The sequence below is a fragment of the Pelophylax lessonae genome, assembly GCF_965119305.1.
Source record: "Pelophylax lessonae genome assembly, chromosome: 5".
Taxonomy (NCBI): Eukaryota; Metazoa; Chordata; class Amphibia; order Anura; family Ranidae; genus Pelophylax; species Pelophylax lessonae.
Window position 1 is genome coordinate 401,165,856 of NC_138772.1, and position 26,847 is coordinate 401,192,702.

Consider the following 26,847-nt stretch of genomic DNA (forward strand, 5'->3'; position numbering starts at 1 on the left):
CTGCTTTCATTAAAAGTACTTTTAAAGTAAATGTGAACCCTTATCTTGTAAAACAACCAATTCAATTTAAAATAGAAATACGAATCAAAACATTTGTGTATTGTTATATTGCAGGGGGTATTGCTCATGTGTGTAATGTATTCCAGTGAGTCCACGACAGCGGCCCGATAAAGCAAAGTCCAGTAGCATGAACGTTTGCCCTCACAGGGGTTTCCACAATCAGTTCAAACATAAACATATATAACTAGCCCCCTGGCTCTCTCTTGCAGCACCACTTCTCGGGCCTAAACCTCAGGCCTTTGGGTTGGTCCCTCGGATCGGTTCACAGTACCTACTGTTCTCATATGCAATCCTTGCATGCAGTACCTCTTTTATGCATTCTCTACATATCACTTGCAGCTCCCTGCTGCAGAGGCCCACCCTGCCTCTCGATAGGGAAATCTCCTGGCACCCATATAGAATCCTTCTATCCTCTAGCCTGAGACCATCTGGCTTTTGGATAGAGCACACCTGTCTCCGCAAAAGAGCACACTTGTTTTTTTGATGGAGCCCTGAGCTATGCCCAGGCCTATAATTATAAAGCTTGTGTGTACCTGCACACACAGCCTGCTGGTCCCCACAAAGACCTGGACACTGGGTTGGAGGAGTCTTCCCTCCCAAAGCTCTTTGACGCCTCCAAATTCCAAGACCCATTCTATGATTAAAAAACCCAGAGAAAAAAAGGTTTTCTCTGCGCAGAATCGATATTCTGGAGCCTGTGCATTTGTGCAAACCCTGTGTCGATTCTTACACAGTGGCAGGGCCTCGTACTGTCACTATATATATATATATATATATATATATATATATACAGTATATATACAAAATTCTAAATACCTGTTTTTTTTCTTTTTGTATAAGGCTAAGTTCACACGGGCATTATAAGCAGGCATTTGAGAGGCGTTAAAAACGCCCCTCAAACGCTTATGCACAAGATACAATAGACAGCACATAGTAAAGTGTTAGCATTGCGTCACTTCAAATTTAAAGCCTCATGTTGATTCAGGAAGCGTTTGAAGCCTTTCAACACCTCCCGTTCAAATCTATGGTAACGCTTTGCACATGCTCAGGGAGGCAGTTGCGGCCATTAAGACTAGCTTATTAACTGTAATGGGATAGGCCTTTGTGGAGCAGTTTTAACGCGCCTTAACTCTCGTCAAACACTTCAGAACTGCCCATAGGGCGTTTGGGGAGGATTTTTAACTCCTCATTAACGCTTGTAAAAATTCTGTCTAATGCCCACACTAAAGCTCATTAAAGCAAACCTAATGATCATACTAACGCTATAGGAGCGTTTGTTAAGCGTTAGAAATTTAGTCAACTGTGAATAAGCTCTAAGTGATCATATGACCTGTGTACTCAGCTGGACTGAGAGGCAGTGGCGGCCCATCCATTGGGGGCGCAGGGGCATCGCCCCTCCATCCATGCATCCGGCCCCCTAATCTACATGCAGGGCGCCAGATGCATGGATTCCAATAGGGTTTTTTTTTTTAAGCACCTGATCAGAGGCAGAGGCTCTAATAGGCTTCAAAAAAGGGTGGGCTCGGGGCGCAGAGCACTGCGCCCTGAGATCGACCAGTTGTATGACAATAGCGAATTAATATTCGCTATTATCACACTGATTCTCCTCCCAGCCAATCAGGAAGCAGGCCGTGAGACCCCTTTCCTGATTGGCTGAAAAGAGAAGCGATTTTACTGGCCATTGGGAGGAGACGCACGGCCGTAGGAGGTAAGAATGCTGGCTGTCCCTCCGTCCGTCCTGTTTGGGGGTGGGGGGTGGTGTATTAGCCAGCCATCTGTCCGTCCATCCCTCCGTCCCGCTGGGGGGGTGGTGGTGGATTTGCCGTCCCCCCAACCAAATTATCATGCACCAGCCACCACTGCTGAGGGGCTTAGAGAAGTAGGTGTGGAGACTTCAGAGTGATGTGTCAGCAGTAGACCGAAAAATAGCAGTACACAGAAATTCCCTGTGATGGGCTGTGCACTGGGGCGTATTAGCTCAAGTCTGATCATTGGATTATGGGTAGGCTGTGCTCCCAAGCAGAATGCAAAGAAGAAAATTGACCACACTGGGTTGATGTGCTTCCTGTTTTTTACACAAAGGAAGCAATGCAAAGAGAACAGGATACTTTTTATTACAAGTTCATGGTAACACAGACACATTCTAGAAATATGAAATGTTGGGCAATATAGAGTGTACGGATGTATTAATGAATACAGAGCTGCATTAGTCTACTGTATGTGAACTACAGTATGTGATTCCTTGTCATAGAAAATTTTAAAAAATAGGGGGGTCACCCTACAAACCTACACCTGAATCACAAGCATGTAAAGTAACTGTACATAAACTAGCCTGATTCCAGAATTCTTCATGTTCTTATTGTTTTTTCTCCTTTAAATCCATGAAGATGGGCAAACGTTTAAACTACATCATGTTGATATAGGGCAAAATAGGTCAAATACATTTTTAGTGAATTTATGTTTACCACATTACAGCATAAATCTACAATAGCCAGACATGTGAATATAAACCCAAACCTGACAATGTTTGCTAAAATGTTTTATTTCATACCACATAGAAAAGTTCTAGATACATAGCAAAGTATGTCCAAACGGTATGAGTATATAATTGTTATGTAATATATATTGGGTTATACTTCTGTTAGCAAAGGTGTTAAAAATGATGTATATATTCTCATTCTGATAAATTTTGGATAAAGCTTTAAAATATTTCTGATCTACAGGATCATTGGACGTCAAAGAGATTGTGTTCCATCCAAGTAAAGAGCCAGCATTTCTTACTGTGCCAGGAAAAGGTTATGCCGAGCCATTTTCTTTGGCACCTGGAAACTGGATCATTAAAATTGTAGTGGAAGGAGTGCTCTTGGTAAGTTCATTGCCACCCAGCCACACACACTCAAACATTAGTAATCTTTATATAGAAATGTTTGTATCATAGTACACAAGCATGGGGAAGACAGCTTGGATCCCTGCAATTTCCCTAGACAATGAATTAAACCTAAAGATTTTCAACAGATTTTGATAACTGATAAAAATGATCTGGGAACACATACATACTTTTGTATTAAAAAAAATCAACTTTAGTTACATCTTTGTGGATTATGGAAAAAGCTTATCTTTAATCATGATTTAATTCCAACAGATAGTCTAGTTCAGCCTTTCTAACATGAATGAACCTTAGAAATAATTTTCCGGTTTCGGGGAACCAATGCTAATAGTTACAATTTCTTCAGCTTACGGTATGGTAGTCACTGGAAGGAATAGTTAGATAGTTAGTAGTTAGAAAGGTCAGTTGTTACTTATCTAATGGCTGAAATTGCTTGTTGCTTTTGAAACTGTAGCAACCTTTGGAGAAAGCCTAGTGTTCCAAAAAAACCCTGATTAAGAAAAACTAGACTAGTCAAACCTCCTTTGTATTATAATACAACAGGCCCAAAATGTCCTGTTACAAGCACAAGGCATACTGTAATTTATCGTTTCACAACAGCCTAATATTTACATTAGATGCTATGGAAAAAATACATTAATTTTTGTGTTATTATCTCTAAGATAATAGAGCCTTTTCTATTTTCCTTTTTAGCAGGAGATAACTGTGGGGTTGATTTACAAAAACTGGAGAGTGCGAAATCTGGTGCAGCTGTGCATGGTAGCCAATCCGCTTCTAACTTCAGCTTGTTCAATTAAGTTTTGACAAGAAAAACCTAGAAACTGATTGGTTTCTATGCAGAGCTGCTCCAGATTTTGCACTTTCCATTTTAGCAAATCAACCCCTGTGTGTTAGTTGTGCTGAAGCTTGAGTTGTCAAGATAGGTAGCTTCCAACTGGCAATGCTATTAACATATTACTATTCCATTTTAATAAACAGTTTGCCATTGTCGGTATCACAAACAACCAGAACATAGTGCGGCTTGTGCAAAATATGGCGCAGTTCTGCAAAAAAAAAAAAAAACAATCAACTTCCAGGTTTTTTGTCAAAGCTTAATTGAACAAGCTGGAGTTAGAAGCTGATTGGTGACCATACACAGCTGCACCAGATTTTTCACCCTCCAGCTTTAGTAAATCAAACCCAGAGTTTAGTGTTTGATTTCTTTATACGTAGAGGTACTAAGGCTACTTTACTCAAGAAGCTGAGAATCTTCATGCAATAAATTGTATGAATATTGTGTTTAAATATTCAAGTTTAAAAAGAGCTAGATACATTTCTAAATGCACAGAATATAATGGGAATTAACATTTATAAGTAATAACACAAGAGACTGTTGATCCAGGGAATGTCTGATTGAATTAGAGGCTCAGGAAGGAGTTTTTTTCCCTATTGGAGTAAATTGAACCATGCTTTATAATGTTTTTCTTTGCCTTTCTCTGGATTAACTGTGGTTATAGGGTTCTGTTCATGGAGGTTCTCTATTTATTTATTCAGTTTTTCTTTTATTGGTTGGACTCAATGGACCTGTATCTTTTTTTTTTTTCAACATGACTAGCTATGTTCCTATGTAAAAGCAAATTCCCGTTCACTTTAAGGCCACTCTGTCATTTGAACATGAAATAAGGAAACAAGAATTTGCTTTTCACATGATTGAATAAACAAGGTGAATATGCACACAATTTATTAGGTTAACATTCTTAGTCCTTTTAGCACATCAGCCATAATGTGTTTTGGTGTGTTAGGATGCAAGTCCTGATAGAGATGTAAGGCAGGTAAGTATGAATTATAACAGAACTGTACATCAGTTCAGGCACTTCTGTGGTGAGCCACTCAGGGTGCCCTAGTCTGCTGCCAGGGCGAGGCGGTTACGGGTCAATGGCTTGATCAGAGAGAAGAAACAGTATGTGTGAGAGGGGAAAAGTTAAAGGTTACATGTGCTGTAGATAAGGTGAATATCAGGAGGAGGGAGATGTTTGGGGGGAAATCTGTTAACCATCACCCCTTATTTGGACTTCCATAGCTTCTGGATTAGTTTAACATTTTCTGCATTTTAATTTTAGGACCCTTTCATGCCAGCAGGATACAATGCCTGGGCTCCATAGAATACAATGCCTGGGCCCCATTGTTTTCTTTTTTACCTTGCTTTCTTTGGGATTGCACTTGGCAAGGGAGCCCAGTTTAGTCTCAATGCATCTGGTGTGAAAGGGCCCTTACTATTATTTTGTCTGTAGTCTGTGTGCAACTTCTTTTTTAAAAGTAGTAATTGGCCTTAGACTACAGCCACACCTCTGTGTTTTTTTTAATGTAACCCTATTTATCAAGGTGTCTTTTCTAACAACTCTTTGTAATGCCCCTTACTACAGTATGTAATAAGGTTCAAGATTATTTCTTTCTCCTTTTGTTTTTTTTTTTTTAGTGGTAACTTGAATATGTTTCATAGGCTACCCATTATAGGAGTCAATATAAAATGCTAGCAGTTACTGCTGGATGGTTTCTTGGAATTACACTGGTCAGCATTGTGCATTGTAATAAGCCAAGAATGTTTGAACTGCAGAGGAGACTTCTTTCTCCTTATTCAGTATTGCATAACAAATACCTACTCCCTCAGCTCTTTGTAACTGGTTATGAATCATTTAGTTAATGCTTCTTAATTGATTTTTAAGTACACTCTATTAAGATACATGTATCCGTGTCTCCAAAGTTTTACCTTTTTTAGAACTGAATTACATTTTGACGCACACCATTAAAATTCAGGACTCCTTCAGAAAATTATGTTTTTTAATTTTGTTCTGCTTCAGAGTCGTAGGTAATTTTCTTTCTGATGGAGAGTCATACTTGAGCACCTAAAGTACAGATCCCTTCTCCAGTACAGATTTCCCCCCAGTATAGATCCCCATTTGTGAAGACAATCCATAAATAAAAATGGGGGTTTGGTCCCACCATATGGCCATATCGTGCTCAAGCCCACTACTGCGTCAAAGTACCCCATTATCAGTGGGTCCTACACTATCCATGAAAAAGAGATGAATCCAGCCTTTCTAACCCTTGGAGATAATACTCCTTGCTGGGAAGGATGTGCAAATGCACTACAGGGGACTCCTCCTAAAATTTTTTGCCTGTTTATTATGTATTCGGTCTGACCAGACTATCGAGGTTGAGCAACCCTCCCCACCCCCCCACACACACCTGTACTCAATCAGTGTCCACCATCAAGTGGATATAGGAGGAGTACCCTGTAGTGCATTTGCACATCCTTCCCAGCAAGGAGTATTATCTCCAAGGTTAGAAAGGCTGGATTCATCTCTTTTTCATGGATAGTGCAGGACCCACTGATAATGGGGTACTTTGACGCAGTAGTGGGCTTGAGCACGATATGGCCATATGGTGGGACCAAACCCCCATTTTTATTTATGGATTGTCTTCAGATTTGGTAGTTATTTCTTTTGCATTTGCGCGCTATTCTTTTTTAATATACATGTCTTTTGGTTCATAGCTGCAGCAGCTTTAGAAATACATGGGTATGCTCCCCCAAAAATTTTTTGCCTGTTTATTATAGATCCCCATTACCTGCCATACAGATCCTCCCCTAGTACAGATCACCTCCCAGCACAGATTCTACCCCTTAGAACACATCCACCCTCCCAGTACAGATCTCCTTCCCAATGCAGAACCTCCCCCAGTATAAGTCCCCCCTCCAGTTCAGATCTCTATGTAGCTGCAGAACAACAGACGCTGGGGATGGACCCCCCAGATCCTCCCCTTATCTATTCCCCTGCTGTGCTTACAAAACAATAAAACATTATTGATTAAACAGGTACTGAACGAAGACGTTGTGCCTTGTTGTGGTGAGAGCTTTTCACTTTTAATTACTGCTGTTTACCGTCTGGTAACTGTGCTGTTACCTCACTTCCTGCATTCAGCTGATGTTAAAGAAATCTATAATGGCAGTTGGCAAGTTTTTTTTTTAGCTTTATAATTTTATACACTTTTTTTTTCCATCTGAACAGGGTCTTTGTATTAAAACATTGGACAGCAACCACATGTCAAGTCTAATTGACTTTAATAAGCGAGTTTGACAGGTGGTGCTGCCTGTCAAACTCGGCATTGTGAGTTAAGTTTGCCATGGCCGCCAATCAAAGCCTGCTGTTTACCTGTAGGTGGACAGTAAAAATGCAAATCAACCACCTGTTTTACCACCTCCTGGCCATCCATGTGAAGGAGCTCATAAGACAGTTGTCACAAAATCAGGTGTCCCCATTGGAAGATTTCCCCTCCATCCTTGTTCTGGTGGGAGCTTAAAATGTAGGGTTTCCTTTTACTTTGAGTCCCAGTGACAATGGTCATCAGTACAAATAGAAACTCTCCAGAGGGGACGCAGACAGCAATAAAGCCTGAAGGGGGTTTTACATGTTCTCTGCATTATCTAAAATATTTAAAAAAATTATGTTTTCATGGTCCTGATCTCAATGAATACAGAAAGATATAGTATTTTCAAAACCACTATACATATCCTTTAATGTGTGCTGCTTGGCACATTATCTATTGTCAACCATGGGACAGTATTTTAATTTACACACATTTATACATTTTTCATACAGGATTCACACATTTTTTCTCTCAGGATTCACACATTTTTCTAACAGGACCTAATTGGAAAATATTTGTGAAAGCTGTGTGACTCTTATGTGAAAACATTAATAATTGACCTCTTATGAAATATAAATCTCATTCTGTGTGTGTTTTCTTGTTTTAGGATTACCTTGTGTTGCTTCCAAGTGATTTCTATGAAGCGTCCATTTTACAGCTAAGAGTTGTGGAGCCATGCAGCAATAATGGGTTTGCTGGTGAAAAGTGAGTATAGCTCTGTGAATCAGTTTCAATATAATATCATACTTAAGCAAGCTGAATGATAATCAAATATTATTCTATTTATTTTAACTGTTTGCCAAACTTTGTGAAGATAGAATGTGGATATTTGTGTCCATACAGTGACCAGTGTAACCCTCTTTAGGGGGTTATGAGAAATGGCCCAAGGATATTGGGGTAAACCTGTAGGTAAATAAGAGAGCCAGAACCTTCACTAAGTAAAAGAGTGGGTTTGAAAATAAAATTAGCAGTGACTCTACCCAGGACAGGACCTCTGTGAACAGAGGGGATTCACTTCCTGAGAAATTATCCAGTAATCTAATCAAAGTCATTGGGAGGAGAAGAACTACTGCAAGCAGCAAACAATACTAACCATAAATATAGAGATACACACCAGTATGGAAAAAATTCAAGCTTTATACAAGAAAAGATCAAAAATCAATATATCAATAATACATACATACATATATACATACATACATACAATGTACAAACCGGTATTATTAAAAAGGGCTCAAAAGAAGTCCTGATGGAATTGTGCACATCTATCTGCGTATATATAGTTGCTAATAAGGTTACCAACAAATGAATGTTGCAGTTGCGGGAGCCCCTGAGGATGAAACGATGCAGTGTCTGTCTGTGTCAGAGACCTGATCAGCAGTGATGGGGAGATCCTCTTACTATCGTCCAACCAGCCTGGAATGCAGAAAATGTGGTGTGGCACTGGAACTCAGAGTCGCCTATCTACTCTGCACTTTAGTCCCTCCCTAGTAGTTTCTAATCTGAAATGTGACCAGACCTTTAACCACCAGAAGTCACTGTCGGAGGCTTAACCTGGCTGTAGCCTATGCTGGTTATTGAGCCTTAAGCTAAAACAACTATGGAATTCCAGAGCAGAAGAGACAGGGTTAACAATAAAAAATATTAATACTAGGAGCTGTATATAAACTCTACTACAAAAAACAGATTCACCTACTAATATACAGGAAAGTGAACACTACATACTTACAGTAGCTCAGACCTAGCTATTTGGCACTGTGAAGGTGAGATAATACCACTAGGACAGAGATACGTCTGTCACAAGGATTCAGAAACACACTCAAGAAGCAATGGGTAGCTGCAGTTAAACTAGTTGCATAATAGTCTCTTCTGGTTTAGATTGACAGGATATGTGGCTGAGACTTTCTCTCTTACTCCACTTCCTCTTTCTGGGTTTTTTTTTTTTTCAAAGCCAGCCTCCCAGAAGTGCTAATACATACAGTAATTATACATAACACTGTGATATTAACAGATAACAGTAAAGGGCAGCAGATCCATGCACCTTGTTTTGCTTATCAATACTTATGTTCATTGGAAAACGGCTTTTGGCCAGAAAATGTGACTTCATCATGGAAGATATTTAAGTGTATCTAAACCAAAGAACAAAAATGGAAAATTAAAATGACAATGTGGATGCTGCACTGCTCTGATTATGTGCTCAAGATTAGCAGAATCAAATTAAGGTTATTGTATAATTAGTGCAATTATTTTCACAACATTAAATTGGTATCTAATCCATTTGTACAACTATTTTCACAACAATGCATTTGTGTCCATCTCAATCTTTAAAAGATTTAAAAATAAAGCCCATTAGGATGAAATTCATGAGATACAATATAGCATGAAAGTCAAATAAGAACCAATATTTGTGATGCAGTGTGCTATGTTAGAGTCCTTTCACATGGGCTTTCCACCCGGCGGACTACATTTTGCTCAGTGGGGATGGATCCACCGATCCCCGCTGAGCAGGCGGGTGACAGGTCCGTCTCCGCTCTGTGTGCAGAGAGGACCTGTCAGATCCCCGCTCTCCTCTATGGGGGATCGGATGAAAACGGACCGCTTGTCCGTTTTCATCCGATCCTATCAGATCCGATCCTCCAAACGGATTGAAAAAACTGACAGGCGGACCTGATTGAAAGCCTGTGTGAAAGGGGTCTTACTGTATATAATAAAGTGCAAAGACAGTCCCTTGAATAATCCTTTTTGTGTGTCTTTAAGTGGGGTGCCTGACTTCTTTATACACTTTTTGCCACACTAGAGCTCTTTGCACTCAAAGCTTTCACTTCAAAGTAGGTGTCATACAGCATGTATATGATTGTTCTCCCAGATTAGAGCAGTTTTCGCCTCTTCCTCCTACTCTCTATCTCTAGGGGGCCCTTCATGTGTACCTCTTCCTGGATCCATCACTTGGGGGCAGTGCCGGAACAAGGTCATCCAGCGCCCAGTGCAAGGATACCAAACTGCGCCCCCTCCATCCCTAAGGGTTAGGGTCAAGGCACCCCTCATCCCTGCAATAAACCATTGCGCCCAGGGCAACCGTCCCTCCTGCCCACCCCTTGTCCCGGCCCTGCTTGCGGGTATTATGCCTTTAATACCCCATCCAATTCATGCTGCCTGCATGCCTCGCTCATGTATAGGTTCTACATTCCCAAGTAGCAAGGGTTTGTTCCTCTCCAATCTCTCCTCTCTCTGCCTTACTCGCTATGAAATGATAAAGCAGAAAACTCAGCCTTCCTGGCAGATGGACAACATCTCTTACAGGTCTTCTGTACTTATCTAAGGCTAGATTCTCACTGATGCAGTGCGATTTTTAAGTGCATTTGCAGTGCGACTTGATGCAATTTTGACACGATTTGGTTACAGCTGCGATTCCTGTGCTGGGGAAGAAAGCTCTATGACTAAGAAATCTTATGACAATAGGACACATAAGTGATTTAAAAGCGTTTCCATTTAAGTCAATGGACCACAGAATTACACTACATCACACCGAAGGAGCACAGGCTCTTTCCCATGGATGTAACAAAATGCTTTCAAAGGGGTTCAAGGGTTTATTGTTAGGGTTTTCATACGTATTAAAATGATTGCTTTTTTTTTTTCACTTTTTACTTTGGTATTAAAAAGTTTAAAAGGTAATTATAATTTTGTAATATGACTTCAAACCTTTTTTTTTGTGTTTTTAAGCTGTCTTGTGTATCAGCATTTGCCAATGGAGAGGTTTAAGTGTGTTCATGGCCCTGACATGGAATACTTCAAACAAGATGGAATAAATCGGCCAATCATTGTTCGGAAACCAAGCAGCGGGAGCCCTCCAGCAGCTTATATTTCAGGAGGACAGGTAAGAGGCTCTCTTTATGAATATTTATTTATTACAAGTTTTAATCAGTGTTGGGGGTAACTAGTTACAAAGTAACGGATTACAGTAACTACATTACTTTTTTTGGTAACGAAGTAACGTAACTAGTTACAATACTAATATAGGTAACTACACTACTTTACTAGGCTATAGGAGGTAACTACACTACTTTACTAGGCTATAGGAAGGCTCTTTCCTGCGTTACCCAAGCCGTGCGATACAATCGTTATTTCAAAGAATAGAGAGGGATGAAGTTTATGACTTTTTGTTGCACTTTATGTTTTATTCGTTTTTTTCAGGTTTTGTTCTCATGTTTCCCAAAGCCTGTGTTTATACAATAAACTCTATGCAGAAAGAGTGTCATGTATCTTCTTCTACACGGTCAATTAAGAAAGAGGATAGTAAAGTAATAAGTAGTGAAGTTACTTTTCAAATGCAGTAACTAGTAAAGTAATCTCATTACAATTTACAGAAGTAACTAGTAACTAGTTACATTTTTTGAGTAACTACCCCAACACTGGTTTTAATATAGCTCCGACAGTTTATGCAGCATTTCACATATTGTACACTCACATAAGTCACACATCATTGTTCTGTTTTTGATTTAATGGCTCTTTAATAATTAGAAAATATTGCTGATACATAAATCAGTCAGCTAATTAATGGTGCTTCAGTAACATGCACAAGTCCAGAATATTGCTGCACTTCTTTGTATTTTTGTTGAAGCGTTAAAATGACATCACAGGTATGACAGGAACATTAAAAGGTGGGGCGTTTCATGCTAAATTCAGTGCTTACTCAAACCAAACCAAAAAGTAAAGTCGATTAGGATTCAATTCATGTGATACAATATAGCAATAAAAAAAAAAAATCAACACTTGTGATGCAGTTTGCTGTGTTACTGTATACAAGAAAGTGCAAAGACAGTCCCTTGAATTAATCATATTTGTGTGTCTCTCAGTGGGGTGCCTGACCTCTTCATACTCTTTGTGCCACCCTGGTGCTCTGTGCTCTCAAAACTCTCACATCAAAATAGGTGTCATACAGCATGTATATGATTGTCCTCCCAGATTTGTCTTTGCCTCTTCCTCCTTCTCTCTACCTCTAGGGGGCCCTTAGTTTGTATCTTTTCCTGGATTCACTACTTGGGGGTATTATGCCTTAAATACCTCATCCAATTCATGCTGTCCACAGGCCTCGCTCATATATGGGTTCCCCATTCCCAAATAGCAAGCATTTACTCCTCTCCAACCTCTCCTCTCTCTCTGCTCAATCTCCAGTCTTACTCAAACCAGGTTTGAGTAAGACTCAGGTTTGAGTAAGTGCTGAATTTAGCACGAAACGTGTCACCTTTTAATGTTCCTGTCATACCTGTGATGTCATTTAATGCTTCAATAAAGATACCAAGGGGTGCAACAATATTCTTGACGGCTGTGCAGTCCAGTTCACAACATGTGAGAGTCGGTCACTCACCTAGAGCGGCATTACTTTGGCTAATTAATGATTCTTCTGCACAGCATGTCTTTGGGTTAAAGTTTACGATATAACACACTGTTTTGTCATTTAATAAATGATTTCAGGAAGAGTTGCCAAGCACTTGACTTTAGAAATCTGTCTACTATAAAGTCAAATACTTAAATCAAAGCCATGAAAACTTCTGATTAACTAACAGTGGCATGTAAAAAGTAGTGTGTAGTCTGAAGACGCCGCACTCTTGACAGCCTGTGAACTAAAGTAGGATGTAAAGCGACCTCAGCCTAGGCTCCTCCCAGGCCACGCCCCACCCACAGGGCTTAGTCATAGAGGACCTCTACACACTGATATAACAGGCTTGGATGAGCTCTACAGACCCTGGCACCTGAAGGTAGTGGATTACCGGAGCAGTCTGGTGGGCGCTTGGAGCAGCACTCTAAGCTATTAATCGAGGTCACATGATAAAAGTAAATTGAGTTTATACAAAATTTCAATATGGCTTCTTGTTTGACATGTGACCTATTATATTTACATATTTAATTGGGCCCTTCAGCCTTTGTGTCACTGTCAGGATTTTGTACATACAGTATTGGAGCCGAAAGGGCAAACTACATCAACTTGATCAGCTTATAACAAGTGTGCCACAAATGAATACTGCAAAAATTACCCAGCACTCAAGTCTGCTAACCAGCAAAGGGAATCTAACTCACAAGTATTTCCGACATGCAACTTCTTAAAACAGAATTCTCAGTTGTACTCATTTGCAGATACATTTGTAAGCCACACCACTGAGTCAAGTCTCCTCTGTAAAGTAGGAGGAATAAGAAAACATACTTGAACATATTTTGTAATACTAATAATTATTAAAATGAAGTTTAAAAAAATATGTTTTTTCACTTTTTTTAAACATACTGTCACCAGTGCAGTACAGCATCATCATATAATTGGTGTGGCCGACACTGAAAACAAAAAAAGAAAAGAAATTTATAATATTTTTCCATTTGAAAAAAAAAATGTATTACATTTTTTAAATGTTTTAATGATTTTTTTTACATACTGTGACAATAGAAATACAGTGTTACCATACCATAGTAACACTGTACTACTCTGAGGAAGGGGGGGGAGGGTGATCAGGATTTTTTTTTACTGTGATTTCTCATAACAGTGACTATCTCTGTTATAAGCAACCGTTTTTTTTTTTTCTGAATAAAATCCATTAATTCAGTGTGTACTATTGTGCTTAGCTGTGATTGACCACAGCTAATCATATGGTACAGATACTGTAATTGCCCCTGTCTGTACCATGTGATCACTGTGAAAAATCAGAGATCAACACAATAGTACACAATGAATGACATGAATGGAAGCCATCCATTATGTACAATTATCATGTGATCTGCTGTGATTGGTCACAGCACAATCACTTGGACCAGCAGCGGGGCGCCAATGGGGCATGCATGAGGCACAATCCTGGAAGGATGTCATATGAAGTCCACCCAGAACCGGAGAGCTCCTGCCTGGCCTACAGTAAAATGATGCAGTTAAAAATACCAATGCATAAAAAAATTCAAAATAACATTGATAGGAAACCAATACTGCACCAATTAACCAGCATGCACCAAGCTTTCAAGTGGAGCAAAAAAACATGCAGTACATCTCTGCAATACATGCAAATTTTCCCATGATTTATCCCTTAAAATACACTGCAATTGATCTGCCAGAAATGCACTTATCTACTAGATCCGGTTATGGGTTGTTAACACACTTTTTGTTGTGGACTGAATGGTGTCAGCCCTGCCCAGTTGTTTTTTTGCAGAGCTACTCTCTCCCTTTATCCTATTCTGCAACATATAGACTAATTGTTCTGTGGTACAAAATAAGAACCTTGAGATAACATAGCATATATGTACAGGGCACAAGTCAGCTCTGAATAAATGAATTTGACCTATTGAACAGGTGTTGTGTTGCACTTGTCGAATAGATGTAACAAAACACTTTCAACTGTAAATTTGGCAGACAAAAGGGCAGAAAATAAGAGAAGCTCATTGTTTTGGTTTACATTCACTTTAGGATATGAATGATGTGTCATGTGGGTAATACATTTAAATGTTAGTTCTGAAATGTCAGGTGTGTAGATGTATTTAGATGCTTGTTCTAGTGTACAAAAAACACACCTTTGTAAGATTTTATAGAAGACAACTTACTGCCATATGTCTGTATGTCCTTGACAGATAACCTATGAATGCTCTTTACAGGTGGAGCTCCGATTCCGGGTAAATGTCCCCAAGGCTGGATTTTATGTGCTCGTGTTTGAATATGCCAACGAAGACCCTCAGCAATATATTCTTAATGTATTTACAGCCAGTAACCCTTCTACTGCAGCCAAAGTCAGGCTCTATAACTGCAAATACAGGTACAGAGGTGTCTGTTCACAAACTCATATGCTCATGTACCAGTCAATGAATTGGTTTATTTAAGGTAATCATTTGACTTCCACTAATGTCTTGGCAGGTTGGGCATTAGTAAAACTAATGTTACTTTTCTCATTCCTAAAATGTACTTACTATAACACAATGGGGCCTCAGTCACTCTCAGTGTTCTAGTGACAAGTTGTCAATGGAATCTAGGTTGACCATGGCGCAGCTACCACCATAAGCTGCATTAGGTGGAAATTGCTGTAGGCTATTTATATAAATCAGATCGAAGGAAGAACTGTTCTCACCTTGGCAAATTACATATCTGAAGTTGAGGAGGTCTATGTATAAAATGTTTGCAGTGCTGATATGACAAACATCCACACAATCAGGGGCGATAATTTCTGTGTTTTTTGTAATATGTGTAGTACCTATAATGTAAGTTCCACAATGCATTTTTTTCCAGAAATACCTCTATCAGGAAACAAAAAAATATTGTGGCCACTGGATGGCGCTGATGATATTGGAACCACACAAAATGGAGGCAGTACTGCAATTTTCAAACTAATTGTGCAGATGTTTGTCACATTTACACAACAAACCTTTTATACATAGACCCCAAAGTGTATGTAAAGAGGGTTTTTTTTTGGATTTAGTGGGAAAGTGTAAAAATGCATGATAGGCTTTTCTTGCTGTCACTGTCCCTGCTGGGGAACATCACATGCATCCTTCATTTTTGCCCTGGGAACTATTGTCTCCTATATAAAAAATGATGGGATATCCACATTTTTAGAGTTGTCCCAAGTAAGGAAAAATCTTCTAATAGGGATGTTTGTATTGATAACAGCTGTCTAATACATAGGGGTTACATACATTAATATAAAACATTTGAAGTAGGCATGTTTCTTTTAGTTTTACTCAAAGTATTTTACAGCGTGTATTCCAGCGAGGATAAAAGGTGCTATAGCTATAACAAACAGAAACTTGTGCTACTGTGACTTCAGTAAAGGGAATTCTGATTGGCTGCCATGTGTTACTGTAATTTGCACTTTATGATTTTCTCCATGCTGTGCGTATTTAACATTCCTGGTTCATGTATATGCCTTGCACTACAATGACATCTATTCCTGATTTTCTAAGGGCTTGTTTACACAGGTTTTTGTGGCAAAATACATGGTAATGCAGCATGCAAGTTATGGATTGTTGCAATGATAATCATTTTGAATGACACTTAAACATGCCTCCAGAACACGCCTACCTTACAGTGCACTGCAGCGCAGTACAACACAAGGTGGACGTTGTGGTGTGTTGCAAATAATTCAGCTTGATCTAAATTTCTGTGCAATGAGGTGTGTTACAGTCCATTCATTTTGAATACGCTGGTTTTACCCAATGTGCCACAATGTGCACTAAAATGTGTGCATTGCATTGCTGTGCATCCTAGTGTGAATAGGCTCCAATAGTTACATTTAGGAAATTCAATTTTAGGATCTGTAATACTGTCATTTACTAATTGTTCAGTTTTCAATTTTTTAAGTATGTTTAAATATTTACCTAAAATAACGTGTAGTGTGAGAAAATATTACAATAAGCAATCAATTAAAAAACAGTATATGATATTCTCTGCATTAGCTTTCTGTGCCGCAGTGTTGTGGTGGACAGCATGAATCGCATTGCCACGTTTGAGTTGTTGTCTGAGGTAGAAATTCAAGTGACAGCAGCTTCAGTCAGCTTCTTGTTGGTAAGTTGGCTTTAATAATCTTTAATTTTACTAATAAGGTGGTCCCCTCTACTCATCATGGGATTTATAATATTCATTGGTTGGCCATTTCCATGTGCAATGCCTTGAAATAAGTCTTTGTGTGTAGGCAGGCTTGCAGGAAAAAACAGACAGATTAGGCACCTGTTGCTATTCTGAAATAAAGCTACACAGGATCATACAAGCTTAAAGTGATATTAAATCCTATTTTCTTTTTTTTTTTAGCACAGATTCAGTCTTATCTAAAATGTATATTACATTTACCTAAAATATGTCCCTTACTATTCTTCTGGGGGGTCCCTTGAGCGCTGTCCCTTCTTCATTGCTAATCGGTACCCTCTTTAGCTAGCTGGGTGCTATGGATACACCCATGCATGCGCACGTGCTTCCATCAGGTTCTTGAGCCAACTCGTGCGCATCCATAGACACACATGATGCCCATTAAACCCCAACCCTGCTCCCTTCTCCCAGTAATTTAACTGATGGCAGCAAGGAGCCTTTCACTCTACTGCCCTCAGTGTCTCCACTAGAACAAGGAAGTTTGTGAACTGTGCTGATTCATCTCTGAGGTGGTGGTGACAAGGACAGCAGGTAAGTGTTTGGGCATGGAGGGGTAGCATATTTTCTTGGGGTGATTACTGTGAATGCATTAAGATAAAAATGTTAAAGTTGTTCTAAAGGTAGAAGGTAAAAAACCTTGTGCAGCGCTGGAGATCGAGACAGCGGTGGAAGGCATTGGCTCCTGCAGCTTTTAGCCACACAGCCAGTGAGGAGAAGCGGGGGACAGCGCAAAGCCACTCATGCGGGAGGCAAGCCTGCATGAGTGCCCCCATAACAAGCAGTTTGCTATGGGTACACTCAGAAGGAAGGAGCAGCGGGGGACCCCAGAAGTGGAGGATCGGGGCTGCCCTGTGCAAAATCATTACACAGATTAGGTAAGTATGACATGTTTATTATTTAAAAGTTTTAAAAAATTCCTTTAAGCTGTGTACACGCACTCGTTTTTTTGCATTCAACCAAGCAGACTAAAGGAAAAAAAACTGACAGTTCACCATACCAACATAAGCAATGGTGGTGTGGTTATCTCCCCCGTTGTGTTAATATACACTGACAGGGAGTCTCCCGCCCACCAGAACACACTGATTGGCACTGGCTGACCGGATGCGGGTCATAGGCTGGTTTTCCTGCATGCCCATTCGACAGAAGCCTGTTGTAAGACCAGCTAATGTAGAACAGACAACTGTACACATGGGCCGAAAGTCGGCTGGTTCCTTCTGGACCAATGGTTTTTTAGATGTTTTTTGACCTGTGTGTACAAGGCTTTAGAATCATTTTAAGTCTGTAGTACTACTTTAATCTGGAGTTATCTTCAGTGCACAGTAAGTGATATTTAGCTCTGCCCCACTGGGGAACCTTTTATTGGGGCCAGGATTAGTTAAGGGCACTTCTTGCTGACTGCAATGGGTAGTCACAGCCTTCAACCACCAAAAGCTGTTTTGTACGTTTCTTTTTTTTTTTTTTTTACTTTTCCTCTCTGTTTTTCACAATGTTTTCTTCTTTTGTATTTCAGCACTCTGTATGTGTGGTTCCCATAGAGGAGTTTTCTATTGAATATGCAGAGCCCAAGGTGCAGTGTACTGCTGCTTATGGGCGTAATCAGGGACAAAGGTAAGCGTATATGTCAGCTCTTTTTAGTATTGAATAATTGTATTTTATAATCAAAATCTGAACGTGTAAACAACTATTCCTAAAGCTGTGTTCATATGACCCATTCGCCTTGTTGGTTTATCCTTAACCATGTAACTCATCTGTTGTGGTACAAATGCTTACTGATTTTGCACTGGTTACTAGTTTAATAATGCAGAATAAAGGACATAAAAAGGACCTATACAGTGTCTAGTTCATTAAAGGTTTTCTTTCAAATAATCTATTCAAATAGCAATATAGTGTATCTAAAGCAGGAATCACTAAATGGCGGACCGCGGTCCGGATCCGGACCCAGTTAATGTCTCATCCGGACCCCTGCGGTCCCACCCTTTAGAGTCGTTCTGCCCACAGCCATCACCACTGCCAGTCTCACAGAGCCAACAGCTGGAGGCAGTAAAGCTATAGACAGAGGGCGGGGGCTATCCAAGTTAACAAGCAGGTGATTGGTTGCGAGGATACAGGGCGGTCATTGCACAAACATGCGATTCGGACCTCTGCTGGAAGAATATTTTACTGACTGGACCTTTGTAAATTTTAATTCAATACCCCTGATCTAAAGAAATAAATCTTGTTAGTTTTTATTCAAGTATTTATTGCCGTCTCTGTCTCCACCAGGAAGATTCACTCACTTAATTTGTCCTGGTGACCATTGTCACTGGGACAGTAAGTGAGGGAAAATTCCTAATATTTACCGACATCAATAAAGGGTACATTTTCCAATGGGAACACTTACTTTACAGTAATGCTACCTGTTACTCTTTGGTCTATTTTAATACATGGGATCATTTATTTTTATGTCTTTTTAATCTTTATTAAATTTAGCATTTATCTGAAAACTTAGATAGAGTTAACATTGATTCACTAGGCAATGGTGGTAATTATTTGTTTGTTTTGTAGCCCATCGTGCATTCAGTCTTCGGTCTATGAAACACCACCTCTGGCATTGTTCCTGGACTCTGTCAAAGATGCTGTAAATCCTGACAGACAGAAACCCATAGTACAAGAACATGTCCCAGGACCAGGGCTTCCAGGTTACTCAGGCAACAGAGTGCAACTAAAATCACCACGGGTAATTCATTTAGAACTAGATATGTTTTAGAATACTACAATACAGTTATTGCCTTGTTAAGGATTTCAGAAAATACTTATTTCCTTATTTTTGTGGTACTCATTAAGTCATAAACAGGAAGCATCTTTTGTGTAATTATTAATTTATAAAATACAAAATTAATTTCAAGTGATTTGAAAGGCATCCATTAAAATGATTTAAGAATTTAGCCATCCTGTTTTTATGCAGTTTATGAACAGTAAATGTAACAATTTCAGATACCAACTTATTATTAGATCACACAAGCCTTTTTTTAAATCTTTATTTAAAGCAAAGATTCTGGGATAATGCAGTGTATACAGGGACACAATGTTGTTTCCAGCATCCTAATAGACCAGGGTCACCTATGCACACACAGATTAAAATGTTGAGGGAATGGTAGGATGCCATGATGATCACTTTGAATCAAAATTAAGACTAATAGTCTAATAGACTAATAGTGGGGCGGAAGCCCTCCACTGGCTTCCGCTAACCCAACAAATTAAATTCAAAATACTAACAACATCTTTCAAAGCAATCCATAGCTTAGCCCCCAGCTACATCACTAGCCTAGTCTCAAAATACCAACCTAATCGCTCTCTTTGTTCCTCTCAAAACCTCCTGCTCTCTAGCTCCCTCGTCACCTCCTCCAATGCTCGCCTCCAGGACTTCTCCAGAGCCTCTCCAATCCTATGGAACTCCTTACCTTTATCTGTCCGATTATCTCCTACTCTTTTAGCTTTTAGGCGATCTCTGAAAATCCTCCTCTTCAGAGAAGCCTATCCTATCCACACCTAACAACTATACCTCCATTTTCTCCATCAGCCCACCCCCCACGGTTATTGCCTTTTGTTTCACTTGACCCTCCTTCTATATTGTAAGCTCTAACGATCAGGGCCCTCTAATTCCTCCTGTATTGAATTGTATTGTAACTGTATTGTCTTCCCTCACATTGTAAAGCGCTGCACAAACTGTTGGCGCTATATAAATCCTGTATAATTATAATAATAATATAATTTTTTTTTACAAAACAAAAATGAATTGGTCTAAAAACAGTGATCCCACATTATGATGACAAAATAAATAACATGTGGATTGAAAACTAGATCAAATGTAAAATTTTCCAAAGCTGTATAACACATAGATTTGATCTTTTCCATATCTCAAAAGAGACCCGGGGCTCTCAGTAGAAGACCTGCGGCATGTGCCCTGGGTGCCAGGGTCTAGCAACAGCAGACATAGAACAAAGCTGAGTTATGGAGAGTCTAGTGTAAGTCCCAGATACAATGTTACATCTATGAAATGCATTGCAATAACCCTGGCAATTGTGAAGGACCCATAGTATAATGGTGGTATCTACCACCCGAAGGTTAGTACATTTGTAAATGGGAAATGAATATGAAAATATAACATCCAATGTATGAGTCGTTTTCAAAATATGCACAGCCAGACAAGGAAAGGAGACTAGAAGGAAAGGCTAGGAAAAAGGAGGAAAGGTATAAGGCACCAGAGACAAGGGATGGGGGATGGGGGGTTGTAGGAGAGCTGGAGAAGAGAATCAAGATTTTTAATGCTAAACTTCAATCAAAATTAGTGTATTCTGTTTGGCTTTGTAAGCATTTGAGTTTCTGTACCAGAAGGGGATTGGGAATAGGAATAAAGACTAAAAACAAAAAAATCTCCTTTTAGTGGAGTGGGCAATAGCCTGACAATGTTTTCTGGTACAAACATTTTTATTTGAAATTGAAAAGAAATACAATGTTTTATAGTTATATATAAATGAAAACCGTTTACACCTTTATAAAGAAATTGTCAAAAAAATTGAGTGCATGCATGACAGTATAATGAACAATATTTCAAACTGATAATGTTTTCATTGCTGTCTTGGTCTTCCTATTCTGATAACCACCCTACCCCCCCCCCCCCATTTTTTGTCCTCGTGTCATGGAAAAATCTGGAGAAATGTAAAACTTAAACTGTTATGCCAAATTGTATTTTCTCATATGTTGTTATCTGCCAACCACACAGAATGACATCACTTTGGCAAGAAGAATACCTCATACAGGGAGATATGTCTTCATTGTCCATTACTACCAGGCTGAAAACCCAACATTTCCTGTATCAGTCCTAGTGAATGGGGGAGCACAGTACTCAGGTATAGCTGTTATACAAGTATTTGTAAGTCCTGTAACTTGTATTTCCTATAAGGGTCAAGAGCAAGCTTTTATTTTCCACAGGTTCTTTCAACGCTTCATATTGTCCTCATGTATTTGGCTGCCGAGATTTGGTAGTTGCCAGTAATCGTATTGGTCTTGATGTCACTAATCCAGACCTGTCAGTGACAGTGACAGCTCCTCCAGATAAGCTGCTGATTTTGGTGAGTTTACTAGAGGGTGCTCTGGTTCATCAAGCTGCACTTGCACCTAAACCGCCCCAAAAGTGCCTTACAATCATGCTAAAGTGCCCTCTTGTTTAATAAAAATAATAAAAAAAAAAAAGTGCCCTCTCGTTCAGTATTATCAAATGTGATTAGCATTAGCCCCCTCCAAATGTAAATATAAGTATATTGTAGCTTACTAGTCTTTCAATGTTGTGGCTTCATTGGTTTTTCTATTTCAAACACAGAAAATACCTGTTAATGCAGTGTCTTTGTCATTTCTTATAAGATTAAAGTGGATGTAAACCCCATTCATGAAATTTGACCTGGGCCCATATATCTGTAGTGTATACCTATCTCTCTCCAAAGCCCTAAGTCCTGTGTCTTTCTGCTGCTCTGTTCCTCTGTTATCAGTATGATAACTTCTGACAAGTTCTTCAACACAGGAGATAAAAGCAGCTGGAAATTTGTGTCTGGGTGGGTGCATAGAGACAGAAAAGCAGGGAGCTGGTCTATTCACAGTACAGCTCTGCGTGTTTCTTCCTTCTTCTGCCTATGTAGAGTGGGGGGGGGGGGGTTGGGCCTACCCTCGAATCAGCTGTCACACAGTGTATGCCAAGACGTCTCACCCAGTGCTGGAACAGGAAGAAAATATTCTAACATGATGTTCACTTTCTAAACAGAGTAGAAAGCTGTAGACAGAAGATATTTAAATAAAACCTATATTGGGAAATTTGTTTAATCTTTGTGTATCATCTGAGGCTGTTGGGTATTTGTGAACGTTTACATCCACTTTAACTTTATTGTTCATGTTTGCAGTCCAGCCTGTTTGACAACCATGGCTTCTTACACAGATACAGTGGAGCAATGAGCATAGCCACAAAAGGACTGAAAATGTGGTATTTGCAGGTTTATTAGACAAAAATAAAGAGGAAAAAAAGCCTGAAAAAAAGTAAACAAATGCAGCCAATACATCTAAGGACTGGAAAGCTGCACTATATAAAATATTTTGTTTTTCAGTTTAGATCCACTTTAGAAACTGTTTGGCACACCTTAATATTATTGCAGCATAATGAATCATGACCTCTGACAATTTTTTTTTTTTTATCTTCGGTGTTTCATATGTGCTTATTAGATAGAGATGTAGAACAGTTTTTGAATTAGTTGCTATTTCTTTTTCCAATAATTCTGCTGATATGTATGCAGCTGTATTGATTGATTTTGTATTAAATGCGCATATTTTAGTGGCTTGATATTGACAATTTTCGCTGTCTTGGGAATAACCGACAATCATTCAAAGTAGCTACTCATTTATGGAGTAAATAAAAATTAGAGCTGATACTCTAACTAATAAACCACTAATATGTTATATTTTCTAATTTGTCTTTAAAATAACCATTGTAACCCAATTGGTGGCAAGGTGCAACATCTAGGCTTTTTTTGTTCTAGACTCTATAGACACAGTAGAGGACTTCCTAAAACTGCATCATAAAAATAATACATGCCACTTATTTTCAGAGACAATCAAGCTGTGATAGGAAACTATTTATCTTTGGGCTTTTGTTACAGAAAAAACCCTCCTAGTCTACTGCATACATTTCCAGGATTTGAGTAAACTCAGTTTTTATGTCCTTATTTTCTCAGTACTGGAGCTATTGAGATGGGAATTCCAATGCACTTCCCGAAAGATAGGAAATACCAAAGATGTATTACAAACGTGTCGTGACCTGTCACATTTAATCAGATTCTAATTCACTGCTCTCAGACCATACAAATATGATTTCACTTTGCCTTATCAAATATGATAGTTTTATGCTAAACAATGTATCATTATGTTTTAGGAGTCCATCCTGCTGGTCCCAGCAGACAGTTACTCTTATGACCTTCTGCAAGAGAAACCCTTGGATAAATCTTTTGACTTTATTAATATATGTGGGGAAAACAGCTTTTTTATTGAGTAAGGAACATTTATAATTTTTATTCTTACTATTTTTGATAATGTATGGGTGGATGATTTCTTATGAAAAGACCTAAAAGAAAACATAACATGGTGTCCATTGAATATTTTGTACAGGGCTCAGTGGCCTTTAAGACTACATCTTTAGGTTTTTCTTAAAGGGGCTTCCTTCAGCAAATACATAGAAAAAGTTCTTTAGTGTGGGACCACTGTAAAACGTTGCTACCTTTTTTTGCTGCATATCAGTAGGGTTATACTGCCCCCTACAGGACACTAGGCAGAAAAAAGTGCTTCTTTTGGCCGCAAAGTTTTGCAGGCTGATGTTTAGGGGGCCTTTTGGCCTTCCTTGAGGGTGTTTACTGTTTGGTTTTCAGGTGGACCTCATCTTGTTGTTCTGATGAGTCCAATGTTGCCTGATTAGCTATGTTTGGCTTTGGGGACTGTTTTTTTTCTGCTGTTCCCACCCCTCATTATGGTACTGCTTTGGGACATCCCTACTGATATGCATCAGAGGTCTGCGTCCGTCAATGAACGATAGAGAAAACTGGATTTTTGACTTACTGTAAAATCCTTTTCTCTTAAGTTCATTGACAAACGCAGTATCGACCCCTTTATTTTGAGTTGGGTTGGTGTTGTTTTCTCTGACACTACTTTGATACAAAACTGACACCCTATGCAGGAAGAGAGAGGGTATACCCCCATGGACTGCCCATAGGCATAGCCAGAACTTTTTTCTGCCTAGTGTCCTACTCCTGTAGGGGGCAGTATAACCCTACTGATATGCATCAGAGGACTGCGCCCATCAATGAACCTAAGAGAAAAGGATTTTACGGTAAGTCAAAAATCCAGTTTTTTGGGGACATGATATTTGTTTACTGTATCCTTCCATTGCATGAACAATGGGCCTGTAGGAGAAATTTTTGTGCTATTAATTTCCAAGCAATAGCAATAATCTTATACGTATTAGGTGTTGAGATTTGGGGGGGTTACGTCTTCGGAAATAATGTCCAATACTATTTTGAGGGTCTAATAGGCAATTGCAGGAAATACAGATCATTTAACATTTGAAATATAGATAACCAATATCAGAATAATTTGGGGCCTCTCCACAGCATATGGATTAGAGTACCTGTATCTCTAGAGCATCATGTACAGTTAGGTGATTTAATATTCAATATGAGTTTTTGTGGCATACGATAAACCCTGTGAAGTATAAATAATGGTGCAAGGATCTATTTTTTATTTTTTTTACCCATGAACAAAACAAGTTAAGTAAAGCTTAGAGATGTACTTAAAAAAAAAAAGGATTCATTCCTTTTTACTTACTGAGCTAAAGAACAGCAGGATAGCATTAGAAAAAAATCATACATAAATTAGATTTATGTTGTTTATAGTTCAGGTTCTCTATGATGCACACAAATCTTTCCCAAGCTCATTGAGAAGTGTGTAGTGCTGCCACCTTGTGAATATTAGACAAAATGCTGTAAGATTCACGTGGAAAGGAACACATTATATGAATCAGATCCTAACAGATGGCTTGCGAGACATTGTTGTAGGCCTTGCAGAGCTTATGGTCAGAACTATCTGTATGAGATAATGTCACAGGAGGCCCTGTAGCAAAAGCGAAGCAAATAGGCCTTAGTAGTCTAAATCAGCAGTGCCAACTTAAGATAAAGTCATATAAAGTCATTTTTAAAATACTTTTAGGAATAGAATTGTATTCTGTTTGCCATAGTGCAGCAGCCAATAGGTTTATGGAGGAAGTGAAAAGAAAAGGAAAGAAAAGAGGGTTAGCAGATAAGGTCCTAAAGAAGGAGAGAGTTGGAGGAAGAATGGTAAGAGCTAGAACAAAAGTAAGAGCAGAGAGAGAGGGAGCATATGAAAACAGAAGGGGGATCAAGAAGAGGGGTAGGCTTGGAAAAGAGGTAGATTAGGAAGGTGGGGTTGGGAAGAAGGTACCCCAGAGGCCCTCGTATCAATCTAATTACGATGGGTCTGTTCTACAAGTCCAGTAGGCATGCAGTAGTATAGGTGGACTGAAGGATATCAAGTCGTGGTTGCCAGATTTTAAGAAACTGAATGTAATGTGTCATTTATGATGGCAGTTAGTTTCTCATTGATAAACCTGCCCTATATGGGGGCTTGACTTCAGTAAATTTAAAGCTGGGCAGTTTCCACACCGGGGCAATGTTTTGTTTTCTTGCCATAAAAATGTATACAGCTTTTTCTTAGGTTTCACAGAATGGTCTTTTGAATGGCCTGTGCAGCTAGTGTTTTAGGTAGTGATTCTTAAAGCAAATTTGTACCTTTCCTATTTAAGGCAAAGCAACAGGTATGCTTCAATGCCAGCCCAACCAGCAGCATATACTCACATTTCCTGAATCACTGCTGCTCTGTTCTGCTTTTGGGAGAGAAAAGAATGACTGGTACTTCTGACTATGTATGGGTATGTTGGTCTTCTTATGTGACAGCACTGGTGTTTGGTCATTTTTCCCACATCGGGGTACATCACACTTCTTTACCTTGCTGAGTTGCAGTGCTGGGAAAGGACTGTAAGAATGTGCAATTTTTTGATAGAATGAGGATTATAACCCCTGATGGGTTTTTACTGCTATCTGGGTCTCCCTTAGAAAGAACATTACTCTCACTTCCTATACTGCTGACAATGGTTTCACCAGACAGGAAGTAAGGTAAATCTACATCATGTACATTGACAGAAATACAAATCCAATAGGAGTACCTTACCCTACTGAAAAAAATCATTGTTATTTTGTCTGTGTTTTGCCAAGACATACAATTTAAAGTACAACAGCTAAAATGGGAAAATTTCCCCAAAAAAACGTCTGAAGCAGGGCCTAAGATGCTGAGGCCCCACACCAAAGATTTTTCTTTTATCTGGTGTGGGGCCTCAGCACCTTAGGCCCTGCTTCAGACGTTTTTTTGGGGAAATTTTCACATTTTAGCATTATGCATTCCCAGGGATGCGGTACCCATTTATATCGTAATACAAACATAACTTTTTTAAAAGTACAGCAGCTGTTTTACCATT

The 26,847-nt window shown here is 39.2% G+C and overlaps 1 protein-coding gene across 2 annotated transcripts in view; it reads left to right on the forward strand.

Annotated features, from left to right (window-relative positions):
* Window positions 1-26,847, forward strand: part of LAMA3 (laminin subunit alpha 3) — a 244,360-nt gene that overhangs the window by 114,828 nt on the left and 102,685 nt on the right. For both annotated transcript variants that reach the window (XM_082258666.1, XM_082258665.1), the window contains 10 exons: window positions 2,784-2,926; window positions 7,740-7,837; window positions 10,853-11,006; window positions 14,753-14,910; window positions 16,544-16,652; window positions 18,241-18,338; window positions 19,275-19,446; window positions 21,493-21,619; window positions 21,702-21,841; window positions 23,683-23,798. In XM_082258666.1, coding sequence (XP_082114792.1) covers window positions 2,784-2,926; window positions 7,740-7,837; window positions 10,853-11,006; window positions 14,753-14,910; window positions 16,544-16,652; window positions 18,241-18,338; window positions 19,275-19,446; window positions 21,493-21,619; window positions 21,702-21,841; window positions 23,683-23,798 — 1,315 coding nt within the window. The remainder of the gene's footprint in view (window positions 1-2,783; window positions 2,927-7,739; window positions 7,838-10,852; window positions 11,007-14,752; window positions 14,911-16,543; window positions 16,653-18,240; window positions 18,339-19,274; window positions 19,447-21,492; window positions 21,620-21,701; window positions 21,842-23,682; window positions 23,799-26,847) is intronic.